An 18,778-nucleotide genomic window follows, 5' to 3' on the forward strand; every position below is an offset into this window, starting at 1 on the left:
CGGCGTGGGGTCCTCCCCAGGCTGCAGGTGGAGATCTGCTCCACCGTGGACCTCCAAGGGCTGTAGGGGGACAGCCTGCCTCACCATGGTCTTCACCACAGGCCGCAGGGGAATCTCTGCTCTGGCACCTGGAGCATCTCCTCCCACTCCTTCTTTACTGACCTGGGGGCCTGCAGGGTTGTTTCTCTTGCATGTTCTCGCTCCTCTCTCTGGCTGCCATTTATGTGCCCGCTGCAACTTTTTTTCCCTTCTTAAATATGTTATCACAGAGGCGCTACCACTGTTGTTGACTGGCTCAGCCTTGGCCGGCAGCGGGTCCATCTTAGAGCTGGCTGGTATTGGCTCTGTCGGACATAGTGGAAGCTTCTAGCAGCTTCTCACAGAAGCCACCCCTGTAACCCCCCTGCTACCAAAACCTTGCCACACAAAGCCAATACAGCAAGATAATGTATTCTAGAATAATAAACTCAGAAATGAATACTGTAATTCCTTGGAGAGAATGTGGTGACTGCAATCTATTGGTTTTATAGCCTTCAGAAATCCTAGGTAGATTCCTGATTTGCATATAATCTTTCAAATAATTATGTCAGCAACAGATACGCTGTTAAATATTGACCCAGGTAACAAGTTTAATTGTAGTTGTTTAGTGTATATGCATGAATAGTCTGTGGGGGAAGAGATTAGGCTTTTGAACATCACTGATACCATTTTCTAACTCTTGTCTGATGGTTAAAGATTTATTGCTTTTTCCTCGGCTGTTTGTGAACTTCTGCAGAGAAGAAGCTTGAATATACAAGAAAATGGCAGATAACCTTTCATCCTTCCCTTTGAGTGAAATGCATAACTACTGTTTAACATGCTTAAAACAAATAGATTGCTGTAAATCACCAGCTGGCTTCCAGAGATGGGTATCCTTTTGATGCACCTTTCTGGCTTCTTTGGTCAGCTGTTGGGAATGTGCTTCATCAAATGTCGTATCTTCTTTTTTTGGGTTTCTGCTCCATACACTGTCCAGTGTCCTGTCCTGGTCTGCTAATACTGATGAGAACTTGTGAAATATCATGCTGCATACTCAGACTGTGTGTTAAGTGTTTTAAAAGTGTGTTGGTCGTGTACTGGGTGTAAAATATCCTGAGTGCTAAGCAAGCTGGAGTTGTAGCTGTGGAAAGTCTGAAGGGGAACTGGAGAGGGGGGAAATGGTTAGGTGTCAAAAAAACCATTTTGATTCATGTGGAATTTTTTTTTATAGAAATGAAAGAACTTTTTCTCCTTGTTGCTCAGAATTGCTTCTGCTACTCAAGGAAGGATGTGCCTCAGTATCAGTATCTCAGTATCTTATCTGTTGCTCACATCTACTGACAATATTTATACTTAAAAGCAAAGAATGTTTTTGCTAAATTTTACCTTGTTAAACTTTTAGTGCATAATTAATTTATCTAATATTTCTACAGGGATATATTCAGTGGAACTGGTAAATGACAGCTTGTATGAATGGCACGTTAAGCTTCTAAAGTAAGTTACTAGAGTTTTTTCATGTTCTGAAGAATCTGTTTTATTATTGCTGCGGAGATTCTTACTTCTGATAAATGAGAATCTCTAGCCAGAGCATATAAAACAGCGTGGTGGCTACAATTCTAGTGAACAGAAATGCGTACAGAGATTGAACTGTAGTAGTTGAGCTGGCAAAAAACCAAACACTCTTTGCACAGCTAACGCAGTGCATATTACCATAACTTCATTACTGTTCAATTCTCTTTCCAAAACTACTCCAAAATATGCAATCTTAAATGATGAAATTTTTTGTCTATAGTTTTGTCTGGATGGTTTTATTTTGGTTTTGTTTGTTTTTAGTTTCAAGAAAATGCAACTTCTAGTTTCATGCAAGATGTAAGAAGGAACAGAACTGTCCTAGTACCATTAGTTCTTTATTTCTACAGTTGAGCAGACACATAGGGCTGAAACTTTTAGGTATAACATAATTATGACTGTCTTCTCTTCTGTACTGCTTTTGGCTATGTGTACTAGATGATAACTTGTCTTGGTTGTGTCCATAGTCCAGTAACTTTAATTCTAGAGGTATTATATTGAAATTATTCCTGGTAATGGGATCTTCTGCCATCATCCTACGAGAAAACCTGTAGGAAGGAAAAGCCTATCCAAACTAGGCTGGGTGGCTGCAAAAGATGGCAATGGATGAAAGAACTTCCATTCAGTGCAGATGTCATGGTGAATAAGTATAAGGACATAAGCTGCTTCAGCACAATAGTTGGCCTGCCTGTAGGAACTGTTGCCTTGTCCTAGTGGTGAGACTTGTATGACTATGTCACCAGCTGCTGAAATACAGTTTTATTTCCTTCTTAGTGTAATCATAGGCATGTGAATGTTTTGAAGCTGAAAATGGCAGGAATGGTGTATGTTGGAAAAATCTGTGCCATATTACAGGAAGCCTTGTCTATTGAGTGCTTCTACAACAAAGCGCTCAAACCACTGTGCGATGATTTGAAACCTCTTTCCAAGTGCTGTGAACAGGTCTGATTTTTGACTTCAAGAAAGAGAAAATGGAGTGCATGCAGCAAATGGCATCCAGAATGACTAAGAGAAGATAAGAAGTATTGTGTTTGTTTATCCCAGCAAAAAGTGTCTGGAAACAAATGAACTGTGTGCAGACTAGTTGGAGGGGATAAATGGCAGAGAGAAAAGAGCCCATTTGACTAAGGAACAGTATTGTTACTAGAACAAATAACTCTGAACTGGCCTAGCACAAGCTGTGGCTGGAAATGATAGGTTTCTAAACACTGGGAGACTTTCTTCTGAAACAGCTTCCAGTTGGTAGGATGGGGACAAACTACCCAAGTAATACTGAAATGGGGGACCTAGTAAGTTTGTGGTTTCACCTGTAGTAGAGGACTGGATTTAATAGCCCATCAATCCCTTTAACATATGTTTTTGGTTTGCTGCAGGCATTTTTTGACTAGTCTCTTTTAAAAGCTGCTGGGATGTCAGAGCCTGGGTGGGATTAACCCAGTAGTGTCTGAATTAATGTCTAGGCTGCTCACCACCAGCATTTTGCAACAAACAGTTGAAATTCTGCTGAGCAGAAGCTGCTGGCTTTAGTACTTCTGCTGATGCAGATTACTTTTAACAGCTGATACAGAACTATGATCACATATTCCATAAAGGATTCACTAACTGTGTACTGAAAACTAGATCAGACAAAACAGTCTTCCTGCTAAATCCATCCCCCCCCGCCCTTGGAACATATGTTTCTGGTGAACTGAAGAGAATTGAAATTGCTGTTTTCAAATAAACAGGTTATTTTGTGCTAACTATGTTCAAATAGCACTTGATAGCATTGGGGATGTAGTGCATTGCAGCAAGCTTTCATGTTGATCTCATGGCAAAGTGTTTACTTTGTAAAGAGAGCAAGAGTTTTCTACAGTTCACCTTAAATTACTACTACAAATGTAGTTTGTAAACTACAAATACACAAAAGCGCTCTTAAAGGAGTAATTACTGTTTACAGGAAGTGAAAATATTAACTTCATCTAGGATCTCCCCCCTGCTTCTTTCATAGGGTTGATCCTGATAGCCCACTGCATAGTGATCTTCAGGTCTTAAAAGAAAAAGAAGGTGCAGAATACATTTTACTCAACTTCTCTTTTAAGGTATGTGTCTATGGGAAGAAATGCTGGGGTTAAATTTGTAGCTTACTGTAGGAAGTGACTTAAATGACCCTCAGCTGTTACTTGGGTAAAGATGGAGCTCTAGCATAAAAAAAAAAAAAAAAAGAAAAGAAAAATTGCAACTTTAAATTTGGGACTAAAGCTTTCCAAAAATTGCTTTTTTAGCTTTAAATCTGATTTGCCAAATAAGGCTATTGAAATACTTCCTGGTTAGGAAAACAGTGTCACAGTATTTTTCTTAACCTGTTTTTTGTTATGCTTTTCAGGATAACTTCCCTTTTGATCCTCCCTTTGTGCGAGTGGTATCTCCTGTGCTCACAGGAGGGTAGGTTTGAGTTGCCTTACAGAAATTTTACTTTGTGGTGAAAATGTTACAACTTGGGATTGGTTGATTGTTTGCAGGGTATGTTTTGAGACTACCATGTAGGCTTCAGGAATTTTCCCCTAAATATATACATGAGCTGCTGTAGACCTTGAGTTTGGTGAAGACCTCACAAGTGTCATATGGAGACTTGCTTCTCAAGCTTTATGAACTAATAGTAGGAAAACAGCTGGATGCAATTCCTCTTTGAATGGCTTAGTTTGTGTCTCGCTTTGAAAGCCTCTGTGCCTGCCATGATGTTTAAGAACTGGCTTCTTTGGGGATGGTTGACATCGCTGTTACTTCTCCTGTTGTAGGGTGTTTTGAGTTGGTGCTTTGAAGGGGTCTTGATCCCTGTGTTGCCTTAAACTTGCTGTATAGTCTCAACTGACTCTCTGTTGCTGGTAACACTGCCATAAAGTTTTTGTCTAAAAACTCCTCAAATGCTAATTGAAAAATACTAAATTTAATTGACACCATGCTCCAAAAGTCACCTAAATGTGTTTGAAGTGCTGTCTGTGGCACAGAAACTTGTATATATCCATGGAGAGAATATTAAATTCACCTTCCAAGGCTTTTCTGCATCTCCAGCTGACAGGAAATTATACCTGTACATTTGAAAATGCAGTCTGTGAGAGCTGGTGCTGATTCTGATTTGGGTTTAATTGCTGTGTGGTTTTGCATTCAAGAAGTGGTTAGTGCAGTTAAATACTGTTCATGAGGGTTGCTGCTACCAAAAAAGTGAACAAGCAGTGCCAGACAACAGAAAACTTATTTGGATTCTGGTTTTGTTGTACTTGGACTTCTTTGTAGAATGAGAGAAAGAATGGCCCAGAAGGTTTTCAGTGATCGTTTCCCTGTGAATGTCGTACAGACCTACATTGTTTGAATGTCTTGGTCATAGGGGAGATGACATTTTTGGAGTGGTAAATCCTACTCCCTCGGTCCAGGTTTTGTAATGACCAGGCATTCTGACTACTGAGTCAGCACAATGCATGAAGAAGTGTTACTGAAACTAGAAAGTGGTTTATAGGAAAATCAAGTAATGATCTGCTTTATCTCATTTGTCTACATCTTTGATTTATAGGTGCACCTACATTGTGTGGAATTTTGTTAAATTTCTTTACAGATGTGAATTTGTTTGGTTTTTTTACAACTACACATCAATTCTACATTTACATAGTTTAGCCATAAAAAGCAACCTTCCTTTTTTCGTGGTCTGTGTACAGTTATGTAAGCAGTTGTGCAGACTAGCTCGGTCACTGATTTTTAACTAAATGTAGTTAGTAAAGGAAATTTTTTTTTGTCTCACAATGCTAATCTTCTTTGCATAAGTATAATACAGCTAACTAGTTACAATATATTCCTGGTTAAAGGGCATTTCAGCTTTATGTGAACAAAAAAAAATTAACCAATTGGCCTGCAAGAGCTTAAAGTGCTGTGAACAGTTTCATCTTTTTACTAACTGGTTATGTCAAATATATTTTCTTTCACATTTGTTTCTAGGTATGTCCTAGGTGGAGGTGCATTATGCATGGAACTTCTTACTAAACAGGTGAACACAGGCTCTGTTATCTCGATAATAACAAAGCATGCTTTAAAATAACGAAAATAGGCGTTTCCCCTGAGTTGAAGAATCCCCTGTGTGGAATAAATTACACAGTCCAAAGGGAACATGGTGGAACAAAGCTCAGTCCCACAAGATTTGCCTTGCTGATCTTGTGTGAGATCTTTTCTGCCTTGGATGGCTTACAAGAGGTCTGAGGAAGAGGCAAGAAGTGAGAGCACATCAGCTTTGAATTCTCAGAATTTCTGGGAGGAAGCTCGTGTAAAGAGTGAGTTCTCAGGAGCAAGACACATTGTTTTCTCTTCTAGAAGCCTCTGCTGCTGCACAAAGTCAGCTCTGGAGAAGTGAGGAAGGCAGAAGAATCTAGGCATAGATGACTTGTGTAGACAGAGTTGATTAGTTTGCTCTTTAAAATAAGTCAATGAATGAAGTGACTATTTGCAGGCTCCGGCAGAAACTTTTGTGAACCCTGGAAGGTAAAGCAATGTCAGAGATAAGCAGTAATTTTCGTGGGAGCAGAATTGTCATAGCTCACTCAATGGCTTTCTTAGACAGCAGTCTTTCTGCTTCTTACAAGAAGTTGTAACAGCTGTTGTGATGTTGCTGAAAATGTGTAAATGCTGTAATAACAGAGCTGCTCTTCTTTCTGTCTTGCTGTATTTTGGAAATGTGTGATTCAGCCTTTTCATTTTTCCTACAAGTTCTTAGTACTAGGCCTGTATATCACTTTCCAGATTCTCTCTGGAAAATAAAAGTTGTTAACTGGAAACAAGTAGTTAAAACTAAAACTGGAGTGCAGAAAAAAACCAAACCACAAAAACTCCAAAGCAATCCCAAAGCACATATTCCAAAATAGATTCACAAGGTGAAGACAAGAAGCAAGTACATGTTACATAGAACTATTTCCTTCCTCCTCCAGGGCTGGAGCAGTGCCTATTCAATAGAATCGGTCATCATGCAGATCAATGCCACTTTAGTCAAAGGAAAAGCCAGAGTGCAGTTTGGAGCCAATAAGGTAAATGCGCTGTGTATATCTATTACATAAATTACTGTTGGGCTTCCATTTCTTTGCTGGCTTGCATAGAAGGTGCTTAATGACAGAATTGTCATTGCAAATGTATTTCCCTTTTGATTTATCTTGGTGTCTGGTGCATGTATGAGTATTCTATTGGCAGTTAACTATGAGTTTGTTAAGAAATGATGAACACATGAGGAGGATAAAACCTTGGGATGGGCAGGGTGTGCAAGTAGTTAGACTTGTACTATCCCCGTATTGGCAAGGGGCGGGAAGCGAAGGAGGATTCAGAACTGGGAATCAGGAGGATTTGGAAATTCCAGCTCTGAGAAGGGCTGTAGATGACAGCCCGACTGCCAGGATCACATATGCTGATGTTAAGAAGTTCTCCTTTTGCTGGACTAAACACCTGCAAAATTTCACAAGAAGGTGAAAAATAATACCATGCAAATACTGCTGAGTTAGCCATTCAGCATTGATCGAAATCATAGTTCAATTCAAGTGTGTATGTTGGTATTGGACCATAACGTAAAACCTTGAGGTACTAAATGCTTTAAATATTCAAGTCAATGAAATTGTCACTTGGATGCCAGTTTTTAAGTATGTATTCAAGCATAGTGAACTAGGCAAGATGCAAAAGTTTATGATCACAATTCTGTCTAACTGGGTAACTGGTCAGCTGAGCAAGACAGAGTTGCGGTGGGGATTGCCTGGCGCCTGCCCTTCTGGTCGCAATATACACTTCTGACTTACCTCACGTTCTGAACCTTCGGCTAGAGGGGCCTTTCCAGCAGTAGGGTTATACAAATTATTGTCATTATGATGGAGGAGATAGCAGAAGATAAGAGTATTTGTTCTGAAAATCTTGTACTTAAAAGCTGGGAATGTTGTAACATTGTGCATGGTAAGCCCACCATAGAGTTTCTTCAAAAAGCTGTTTCTCAGTCTCACGTGTCTAGATGCAGGTTTTTTTATGCTAGTTTTTTCTCCTTTCAGAATCAATATAATCTAGCAAGAGCACAGCAGTCCTATAAGTCACTAGTACAAATACATGAGAAAAATGGTATGTATATTCTTGCAACTTTGTTCTTGTCTGCACAGCAACCTGCGCATTGGTATTTGGCTGCAGTAAATCTTGAAGTGCCAGAGTGTCTTATGTTGGCTTGGGAAGACCATAAACGATGTCTCCTTTTTCTCATCTTGCACTAGGACGACAGTAGTGCTTCAAGTAACTTGACTAACAATCATTGCAACTTTTCCAGCTTACGTGAATGCTCCATGTGTTCCTGTTGTCTTTTGAAAGGTAGTTCAACTTCATTTTCAGCCAGTTGATCTAGGAACTTTATTGTTACTGTAGCTTTTAAAGCATCTCATTAGTTCGTGAAGTACCTGCTGGAAGTTTGCCTCTTTCCCTGAAAGGCTTTGTTTCAAGTGGCAAGACCTCAATAGTAGTAATCACTAAGGAAGAGATAAAGTGGAAAGAAAAAACAGAGACTAAAAAAATACAAAAAGTGTAAGTGAAGCATGCTGGCTGGAAAACTGTGCAATAGAAATGGGAGACACTTTGGTGTTTTTAACCATATTTAAAGCCCGTTAATGGTCTCTCAGCTGCATAAAACAAGCATTCAAGTGCTTCAGGTATAATTGCATTCATTGTGCCAGGATGCAAAGACAACAAATGACCTGAGCCTTCAGAAGGTTTAAGTGGCTTACACGTTATGTAAAAGTCATCAGCAGAATTGGTACCCTGGTCTCATGACGAGGGAGTTAGTCCCGGTTACCGCTCCGTGATGTCCTTTGATCCAGGTTGGACACGGTGCCCTCTGGGAATTCCTGTTGCTGTGAACATGAGAGCATATTGCAGTGTGACTGTAGTGAGCACCTTGGTTTCCCTACCTCTAAAATTGAACATAATGCATTCTCTACTCTTGGGAGGAAGATCAAAGATAATGACTTTGAAATGCTTTCCAATTTTATGATATTTTGAACTTGCCATTAACTGAGTCTTTTGCTTTTTAGTCTCTACAAAAGCCAGCATGGCTCTCTGTTTGTTTGCTTCTAGCTATGTGCTAGCCTTGACTACAGTGGTTACTGCTGCATCAGGAGCTGTACACAAAGCATTCACAGCATTTATTGCTGCTGCAAAAGGTGTCTTTAACTTATAGCTGCTACCTGTTCTCTCGGACAACATAAATAGGCCCTGTATTCACTGTACAAAAATTTAGAGTCATTTTTACAATAGCGGCCAGGAGAATTAAGATTGGAGATCTGGAGGTGGCTAGAAAAAAACTATGTGCACTTGATCAGGTATGATTTGACTGCTAAGCATGCCAAATCCTATTAGGAGGCAAGTTATTCAACTGACATTTCTGAGCCTATTCCTACAGCAAAATTTGCAGAAGTAGGATAAACCATTCAAAAATGCTTGTGCGTGCCTAACTTCATTACACGAGGTGGAATTTGTATATAAGTATCCCAGTGTAGTCATGTTTGTATGTCTGTGCACTAAGTGGCTTGAAGACATAGGGGTTGTATTTCTCTTCCATTTGGTTTTGTTGCAGCAAAGTTCCTCCTTAAACAGCTTCCTCTGTTGATGTCCAGCTCATCCAACTCGGGATTAGCTGCTGCCACAAAACCCCCAAAACTTGGAAGTATTTAATTTTCACGCCCAAATACTGGGTCTGATCCTGGATTATGCCACATGCTTTATCTCCCACTGCAGACCCACTAGTGTTTAGGGCAGTGGGTCTCGCTGAGCTGGCTGACTTTAAGAGGGAAGGAAGGAGCTGGATTAGGCTTTCATCTCCTGCAAATTGAGACTAAGATGGCAAGATCATCTTGACATAGCGATGTCGGTACCTAACGTGTTTCTCTGTTCTCCATAGGCTGGTACACTCCTCCAAAAGAAGATGGCTAACACTGAGGACTGTAGTATACCTGGACCAATGTCAACAAAACAAGCTCTTTTTTATGTTTTCCAACACACAGACTCAAGCTATGAGTGCCCCTATAACAGCTGTACTGAAGACTTTAGCTATTAGATAAGTTAGTGGATAATCTGTCAACTGACACGTAAAGTATAAGTTACAGCCTTACCATTCCGCTCTTCTTAGGTATCTGGACTGAGCAGTTTGGGCCTTTACCGTATTTGTTCTTATGGATTAAGCATATTTGGGCCACGCCCTCCCTTCTCCCTTTTTTTTTTTATTTGAAAGCATAAGCTCCCTGCAGCAGGCTATCAAGTTACTAAAGATCATTCAATAGGAGTGAGTTGTTCACACACTTCTGTGTATTTCTTACCTTTTGCAAAATGCAGACTGCAGAGACTTGCGTTGTATTGTTTCATTTAAAGCCAAGAAGTTTAATACATTGTTTAATACTGTTTTAGGAAATGTCAGGTCTTGCAAATCACAGTAATTTTTTCTGGTCTAAAATGACAGCATTTGTAGTATTTCCAAATTAATGATATAGGAAAAAAACACATGTATGTTAAGTCATTAAACATTTTTCATGGCTGTATGAGAATATGAACTGTTTCTTGGAAAAGATGCTCTTTGTTTAGATTATGTTAATTTTTTTGGCTTTTTTTTTTTGTTTGGGTTGATTTTTTTGTGTTTTTTTTTTTTTTTTTTTTTTTTTTTAAGCAGAGCAAGGCTGTGCCAATAAAACCTTGTAACTAGTCACTTCCACTGGGGCATCAGAACTTGCTGGGCTGTTCCTGCTACTTGCTGGCTCAACCTCCTTAACAAGAAGAGCCGCATTATGAAGCTTGAAGTTATTTAAAGTACTAAAAACCTTTTTAGGTGTTCCATTTTATTAACGGGTTGTTGCAATCATTTGTAAACTAATGAACTTATAAAGTAATTGGCACAAATCAAGATGAAAGTCCTTGAATGAAAATTTTTTTATATAAAAGCTACAATAAATAAAGTACAAAACAGCATCATTCGATTCAGAGGTTTAAGAAATGTTGCCACGGTTGTCGATGGTGGTTCTGTTATCGAAAGATGAAGGGGAACTGTTCTTTCTCTGTTAGGAAACGAATCTGGGGCTGTGTAATTACGCTCTTATTTCATTGCCTTACCTACATCGATTCTGTTCTGGTTGTAGTACTAGTCGTTAGGCCTTTGCACCTCCCCGGGGCCGAGCGAAGGGTGCGTACCACGGACTAAGCACTTTTTAGAAGCGCAGAAGCATGTTTTTGTTATGGTTTTTTTAGTTGACTATCGACTTTGTGTTCTTCTCTCTGTCAGGCGCCCACATGTCCTTGCGCATTTGCTTCTAGATCCCGTTTTTAGCTCGAAGGAAACGACGGGGGCGAGGTTTGGCGCGGATGGACGGTGGGTGACGTCCCCGCCGTGCCCGTAGGTGCTGACCCCGGTGCCCACCGTGGGGTGGGGGGAGCCCGCCGGTGGCTCCCTGCGCCCGGCCCCCCCCCCCCCAGGCAGGCAGACCCCGCACCGTCGCCGCATGCTTTGAGGGTTGGGTTGCGTTCCTCATGGCGGAGTTCCTTGGCAATGTACAGTAATTTGTAAACTTGCATCAAGTTTATGAATAAAAACCGTTTTAAGAAGTGCGCTGTCTCCCTGCTGGGTCCCGCGGCGGAGGGGGGGGGGGGGGGCGGGGCTCCAGAGCGAGGCGGGTCCTCCCGGCCGCCTGGCGGCGGCAGTGCGGCGGCTCCGGCCGTCCCCGCCCCCGCGCGACCGGAAGAGCCCGCGCGGGAGGGGTGACGCAGAGAAGCGGCGGTGCCGGTGCCATGGAGGCCGCGGCTAAGGGGGGCTTCGTCCTCGGCAACCTGGCCGAGGTGGTGGAACGCGTCCTCGGCTTCCTGCCCACCAAGGCGCTGCTGCGCGCCGCCTGGTAAGGGAGGCGGGGCGGGGGAGCGAGGGAGGCGGCGGGTGGGCTGAGGCGGCGGAGCCGGTGGGGGAGCCGGTGCGGCCCCGGCCGACGCGCCCCGTGTCCGCGGTGTGTTGCAGCGTGTGCCGGCTGTGGAGGGAGTGCGCCCGGCGGATCCTGCGGGGGCGGCAGCGCGTCGCTTGGGTCTCGGCGCTGGAGCCGGGCCCCGCCGACAGCCACGCGCTGGTGCGCGCACTGGCCCGCGAGCTGGAGGTGGGTGGGTGCGCGCGGGCGCGCCCGCGGGCCGGCGGGCGGGGCGGGGCCCGGCGGCAGGGAGGGAGGGGCGGGGTTGTGGGCGGGGCCGGCGCCGGCAAAGCGGGTGGGCGGGGTTTTCCTCGGCTCCCGCCGCGCCGTCGCCGCCGCCTGGGGGGAAGGCCGGGGCGCTGGCGAGGCGGTTGGGTTATAGCGCGGTCCCGTCTCCCCGTCTTTTTTCCGCAGAAGGTGCATGTGCTGCCGCAGACCGTGCTCTATATAGCCGACGCGGAAACGTTCAGCGGGCACGAGGAGTGCCACGAGCAGAAGAAAGGTAAAACCCCGACCCACTCGCTCCTGCTTTCGAGAAGCGCTTTGCGGGCATAAGGGCGGCGCGTGGAGGAAAGCCGGCCGAAAGGGAGACCTCCAAACGTCGAGCTCGAGGGAGAGTAAATCCTTGGCGGGAAAACGAGACTGCGTCATTCTACGTTTGTGGCAGGAAGCGTGGCTTCTAGACGTAGACGAGTTCCTTCCCCATTCCCTGGAGGATGTTGGTTCTGTTGGCGTGCCAGCAGTCCCATGCTCTCACCGACTAGTATGGATTTGCCACGCTGGGAATGGGGCAGCCACTGGCAGGCAGCGTTGGTTAGACAGGATGGGATTGGCTGCAGGGCTTGTTCCAGTGCCGTTCAGAGCAACTGATTTTTACTCTTCTCCGCTTTTCTCTCTTTTTTTAACAGCCAGGAAAAGAAACAGTAAAGAAACGGCAATCGCACTCGAAAAATTGTTGCCAAAGCGATGTCAGGTTCTTGGACTGGTCACCCCAGGGATTGTAGGTAGGAGGAAAACCTGCGATTTTGTGAGCTTGGAGGCGTCCAGCCTATTGCACATCTATTCTAGTTCCCATTTATCACAATTTCATACGTTTTTTCAAAGCATAGTCCTGCAGACTGACGGGAGAGTTCTCACAGCGATTACCATGTGCTGCTCCCACTTTGTTCGGCGCTAGCTTCAATTTTCAGGAGTTCGCAGTGTCGCTATTGAGTCACATGGAGCTTAAATTCTTACTTCGTGTGATGCAGTTATAATTAAAAGGCTTGATTTAAATGAGCAGGCAGCTTATTGCAGTTTTTCTTGGCACTTTAATGTAGTTATTGACCACATCTTGGATTTATTTGCATTTTTCAGAGTCACATTGTGAGTAATCGTACAGGACGTCCTCAGTACGTACCTGTTTGTTATGGCCTAGCAGGAGGTGTATGCAGCAGCTGTGGAAAACTCACAGTCTCCTTTGGCAGTCTTTTTTCTAGTGCTTTGCTTTTTATCACTAGAAAGTTTTTTCCTAGTTTCTCGCCTTAAATTTTCTTCCCACAGCATAAGTAGGGTATTTAATTGTTATTGCTACCATAATTCAATAATACACTCCCCATATTTGTGTCAGTTTGGTTTATACTGTCATCACACGCTTGTATAACACCTTTCTCCGTTTCACTTGTGGTCCTTAAAAATCTGAGTATTTCTGCCTACCTGCAGAGGTTGGCAGGAGGGCTTAAGGCTGCTGTATTGCGCAGTGCTTGTTTTCCAACTGATTCATATTTGGTGTGGGTGGGGGGAAATGTCCAAACGCATCCATGTCTCCTTGTCCAAAGTCAGGTCAGCATGATCTATAGCCAGCAAGGACTCAGACATGCTTCATCTTACCAAAACATCAACAAAAAAATCACACCAGTCATCAATTACATATGTTGTTACGGAAATGAACGATCACGTTTTACGTTATCTAAGCTGTTCTGCCTCTTTCAATCTGTGTTACAGTGTAGACAAAAGTATTGGAATGACTGAACACAAGATGTCTGGTTTTGTATCTTTGTAGTTACCCCTATGGGTTCAAGCAGCAATCAACCTCAAGAAATTGAAGAGGGCGAAGCTGGGTTTGCTCTCTTGTTTCCCAAAATCGATGGGGTGAAAATTCATACCTTCCATTTTTCAAAAGACTTGAAGAACAGGGTCTTTGATGAAAGTAAATTTGCCGAAGCAGGTATGTCCTCGTTCTCCCCTTTATTTGGGCTTTTGTGAAGTGTGGTATTGCTTTTTCAGGCACCAGCATGGAAACAACAGCTTATGTTCTAACTCCATTCATAGAGCACGCTGTGGCTCTCTCAGGCTGCAGCTGGTAATTACGCACATCTGTTCTTCCGATTCTCTGAAGTATTCAGATTAAGTTATCCTGAGTATTGATCTCAGATTATCTCAGTTAGGTTCCAAGCAGAGCTATTCCATTTTGAGCAACCTTTAATGGCTTAAAAATAACAATAAATGAGTTTGTGCCATTGGGAATGATTCCCATCACTGCGATTTAGAAACGAGCGGGGAGGAGCTGCTTCCCTTCTTCTCCAGAATAACTTTGCAGTTAGATCCCAAGTCGCGTGTTGTAGCAAGGAGGGGTAGAATGGAACACAGCGTATTTCAGTAAATACGGTTTACATTCCTCACGTTGTGTTCTCAGCAGGGTAGATCATTTATGAAGAGCAATATAATGAAGGTTTCTTGAGTATTCTAGGAACCTGAGAGTTTCTGCCTTGGGATAAGCAACTGGCTGATGTATGTAATGTATTTAATTTTCAGGTAAAGTTATTTACTGTGTTGCGGTTCTTGTTGAATAAACTAGACACTCGGTTCTTACCTGTAAAAGGGACTGTTAAGGCTGCCAAGTAAAACTGAGGAGCTGTGCCTTCAGAGGCTGTGCTAAAACTCAAATGCTCCACTAAAGACGTTGAAAGCTGGAGGAAGCAGGTGCAGCCTTCTTTTCCTTGCTAGGTTCTTTTCAGAAATTCTCACTTACATGGGCAACACGGCCCAGCTCCTGAATGCCTGAGCAACTTGTGTCTTCTTCTCCCAATTCAGCAACGGAAAGCCATCACTAACGGTGTGATGTGTTATTTGAGGAGAGGCTAGGATGGTTGGACTTCAGGAGTCAGTATTTCAAAATAAGAGGGCTGGTGTTTGTGGTTTTGTTCGTAGGTCTGAAGAATAACCCAGATCTCCGGGTGGTTCTTCTGTTTGGCTACAACTCCTGGAAGTCTGGAGCGACTCGATTTCTTCATCAAATAGTCAATCCTTTGAATGAGAAGAGTATCATCCTGGCTGGGGGACAAGTGGAGAGCTTTACATCACTGACCTCTGAGAAGTAGGTATCTTTTTCAGGGTAAATTGTAAAGAAGATTTAAAATGGGAGAGACACTGCAGAAGCCACAGCCGTTTAGTTATGTCATACTAGAAATGCCCATTAACAGTAGTAAAATGTTAATATTTTTTTTTAAGATCATGAAGTCCAACTGCTATGCTGTGATCTAGCCAGAAAAGCTGGAAGCTTTGTATGACTGTGTTACAAATTGGATTCTGGAAACCCAGTTAGGAGAAGCCCACTGCAACAGAGATTTCCAGCTTCAGATACCCTCTGTGTTTATTGCAGTCTGTGTTTACTCCCTGGCTTGCAGATAAATTATCACTCATTATGGCAGAGACCAGTTATGTGAACATTCTGTTTCTGTATCAGCCTCGGTTTGGTTTACTTTACAGAGCAGTAGTTGAACATGCAAACAGGACCATGCCTCAGGAGCACACCTAATATGCTGCTGCTGCTGCTGAAGGATGTGGTGCTCACAGGACTGGGCTAGATCTAATCTAGCTTAAACCCCTTCCCTCTGCCAGGATCCCTGCAGGGCCTATTTGGGCTCCAGTTGCTCCAGCTGCTCTGCTGCATAGGGAGAGCCCTTTGTGCCATCTGAATCGCGGGTGCTGGCGCATCCTCACTGGAGCGTCCTGTGCAGGGGTGCGCAGTGCAGACATTGCCATGGGCTCCTCTCATGCCAACGTAGGTCTGAACTCCGTAGCAGTACCGACATTTTTCTTGCATCTAATGTACGCCAGCTGTACTGTTACTCCAGATAAGAGAGCTGACCATATATTAAATTATTGCTAATAAAGCATAAGCAGGTAACTACTAAAATCAGCGTGTCCTGGCTAACCAAGGAGACTTAAAGCAACGTGAATCTGAAGCCATTGTGGACTGTTGCCCTGGTTTGATATGTAAATGCTGACTACCTTTGCTTGTCTTAAGTTTAACTAATAGTTTAGTTGGAATTACAGAGCTGTGACATAAACAAACTGCTGAATTTGGCGTGCATTTGAAAGGTAGGCTTATGCTTAATCCCTGGGAATGGATATGAAAGCTTTTCCTTGTGAAAGGTTGCTTAAAAAAAAAAAAAAAGTTGCTAAAATTTGAAGGCTTTGGTTTGTTTTTTTAGCTATGGGTGGCTTTCAGAATCACTAGGATGTCAGTCTGCTTTGAAGCCTACTTCTGCCACAGCAGAAGTTCATTTAGGTCGGAAGTGGTCTCCCTGGAAGGTTCTCTAACTCGGTGCCTATTGCCTTTCAGTAACAATGCCCAGCCTGGTGATGCCTGCGGTGTGGTTGGGCTGGCTTTCAGCGGTCCCCAGATCCAGAGTGCCACTGTTTTGTTAGACCAGGATGTAGCTGATGAGAGGACAGCAGAAGCCGCCATGCAGCGTCTCAAAGCAGCAAACATCCCTGAGCGTAACACCATTGGCTTCATGTTTGCGTGTGTTGGCAGAGGATATCGGCATTATAAAACCAAAAGGAATATGGAAGCAGATGCATTTAGGAAGTTTTTTCCTAACGTTCCCCTCTTTGGCTTTTTTGGACATGGGGAAATAGGATGTGATCGAATAGTTACTGGGAATTTTGTATTAAGAGAATGTAATGACATAAAAGATGACCTGCTTCATGGTTATACTACCGTTATGACTCTTATTCATCTTGGTTCAACTAAAGCAAACCAAGCGTAATGTTTTTAATCCTTCAGTGAGCTGTTTATTTCATTCCAGAAAGCTGAGAAGTCTGGAAGAATGGACATCTTGCAATCAAAGCCCCTTCCAAAACATAAACGTTGTTTTGGTAATATTATTGAATCTTGTAGTTGGAATAGAGTTTAATATAATAGCTGCGAGAAAGCTTTGCATTTTGTGTAATCCCCTGTACACATCAGAATTGCAGGTAGACGATATTTGATGGAATTCTGCAATTGAAGGAAGCCTCTTTCTTCCAAAGTGAGAATTGTTTGCACAAATGGCTGTTGGAGTCCAAATACCAACATGTAGAAAGAAACAGTACTTTGATGTGCTCTATTTATGTATGTGAAACAGTCTAGAAAAACTACTGATGCGTACTGAAATACTGATGCGTAAAATCCACCATTTCCTGGATTTTATTTCAAGAGAGGTGCACGACCTGCCCAGACTTGAGTACTATTTCCAGAACTGAATGGTTTTACTAGATAAAATGAATGAAAATCGTTAGAGAAAAATAACAAAGTGCTTATGAAATAAAGATGAAAAATACGTAAAAGTACCTTGCCTTCTATTCTTAGAGAAAAGGTTTTGATTTAGAGAGATGTTGTCCAGTTACAAGTTCAGCTTGTCTCATCATCTTGAACTGAATTTCAGCAATCTTAAATCTGAGGTTTAGAATAGTGTCTTGATACTTCGTGCGTACCAGCAATTGCAGTCTTTGTGTACATAAGTTTACACAATCAAAATGCACTGGTTGCCTTTTACGTTCTCTTGTGGCAGGATGCTCTCTACTATAAACTTTTAAATCCAGAGTGCTAAAAATTAAGACTACCTGGTGTCTTTTAAGTTCCTTTTAAAAGTGTTTTTTTTTTCTTTTTAATTTGAAATTGTGCACCACCCAAGATCTGGCTGTGTTCTATTTATATAGAGCCTTTAAACAAGACTTGTGCTGTTCCATGTTTTTTCCACGCTTTTACGTCAGTCACCTGTTTTGATTGCTGCAGCTGGAATGCAGTATTGCAAAGTTCAAGTAAGTAAATTCAGCATAGTCTCAGTATAACTAATAATATATTTGCTCCCTTTTATATTCTTTCCTCTCTTTTATTTTCACTTAGTAACAGCTGGCCCGTTTTCAGTGTAGTAAAAAGAAAATACTTATCTCTATGTTGCATGACAGACTAATGATATTTTGCTTTAAATGTACCAACCAAGACTACAGTTGGCAACTTTTTGCCCGTGTCTAGTTAAAACTTTTCCTGAACTTGGCCTGACAAGCTATGGTAGAGGTGTATCTGCCCCGAGTGTTGCAAAACTTGGTTTCAGTGGCTGCTAAGCACAGACAGAACTTTCCCATGGCTGTGTTGATGATGGTTTGGGTTTTTTTTCAATTGGAAGACAGAGGATAAGTTGTGAACTCACAGTGGCTGCCTAGGGATAGGAGATTAGTAAGTGTGGGTGTGATTTGGAAAATGTTTAGTTACTGCATTTAGAAGGAAAGGTATTTGGAAATGGAGGATGCTTGAATTTTAAGAGAAGCCTCTCAGTGGGAGGTGGATACGTGTTTTTTCAGCATAACCGGAATGTCATGTTTGGCCCTTTCTGTCTGCATAAGCTACTTATTTAACAAGAGACAAAGATGTTTCATTTCTGTAACAGGATTCCTGTAGCTGTTAGCAGGAGCTGGGGCTAGTCAGCGTTGCTACTAGCATAAGCCCATGAACTTTAACTAACTTTTTGCTGTAGTAGAAGGAGATAAAGTATGAGCAACCACGCGTTCTGAGTAACGGTGCAGATGTGTCCAGAAGTGTCTGAAGAAGCAGATGGTGAGCTCCAACGATGGCACAGAAAACCAGAAAATGAGGGTGTGGTTTGAAGGGGCTGATCGTCAGCAAGGTCCTGTAGCAGCCCAGTCCTGTAGCCGAGGACACTTCAGAGGTAAACATAGTACAGAAAAGATGCTGGGGGCGGGGGAGAACCCCAAGAGCCTGCAACGGAGTCCAGGAGCATCTCTCCAACCTCAGGGAGTGGGGATGAGCCCAGGGGACCCCAGAACCACACACTGCATGGCTGGAACTGCTACACTGTCTCTCCCAGACTGCGTCACATCTTCCAAATGACGGGGAAGTGGTGCAATTGATAACATTGCAACATCTGTGATTAAAGTGTTTTGCTATCCAAATATATTTTGCCTCC

General features: G+C 42.8%; 2 protein-coding genes across 4 annotated transcripts in view; both read left to right on the forward strand.

The window, feature by feature from the left end:
* Positions 1–11,199, forward strand: part of UBE2Q2 (ubiquitin conjugating enzyme E2 Q2) — a 53,211-nt gene extending 42,012 nt beyond the window's left edge. For 2 of the 3 annotated variants that reach the window (XM_075045582.1, XM_075045581.1), the window contains 7 exons: positions 1,452–1,512; positions 3,575–3,665; positions 3,950–4,008; positions 5,551–5,599; positions 6,531–6,626; positions 7,623–7,689; positions 9,512–11,199. In XM_075045582.1, the coding sequence (XP_074901683.1) occupies positions 1,452–1,512; positions 3,575–3,665; positions 3,950–4,008; positions 5,551–5,599; positions 6,531–6,626; positions 7,623–7,689; positions 9,512–9,543 (455 nt within the window). In that variant the 3' untranslated portion in view covers positions 9,544–11,199. The remainder of the gene's footprint in view (positions 1–1,451; positions 1,513–3,574; positions 3,666–3,949; positions 4,009–5,550; positions 5,600–6,530; positions 6,627–7,622; positions 7,690–9,511) is intronic. The other variant, XM_075045583.1, reaches the window with a different exon arrangement.
* A 126-nt stretch (positions 11,200–11,325) lies between these two features.
* On the forward strand, positions 11,326–18,778 carry FBXO22 (F-box protein 22). The gene is made up of 7 exons (XM_075045584.1): positions 11,326–11,486; positions 11,603–11,735; positions 11,961–12,048; positions 12,455–12,550; positions 13,588–13,752; positions 14,736–14,901; positions 16,153–18,778. Exons 1-7 carry the CDS (start codon positions 11,383–11,385, stop codon positions 16,580–16,582), a joined length of 1,182 nt encoding a protein of 393 aa, XP_074901685.1. The 5' UTR covers positions 11,326–11,382; the 3' UTR covers positions 16,583–18,778.

The sequence above is a fragment of the Buteo buteo genome, chromosome 13, assembly GCF_964188355.1.
Source record: "Buteo buteo chromosome 13, bButBut1.hap1.1, whole genome shotgun sequence".
Taxonomy (NCBI): domain Eukaryota; kingdom Metazoa; phylum Chordata; class Aves; order Accipitriformes; family Accipitridae; genus Buteo; species Buteo buteo.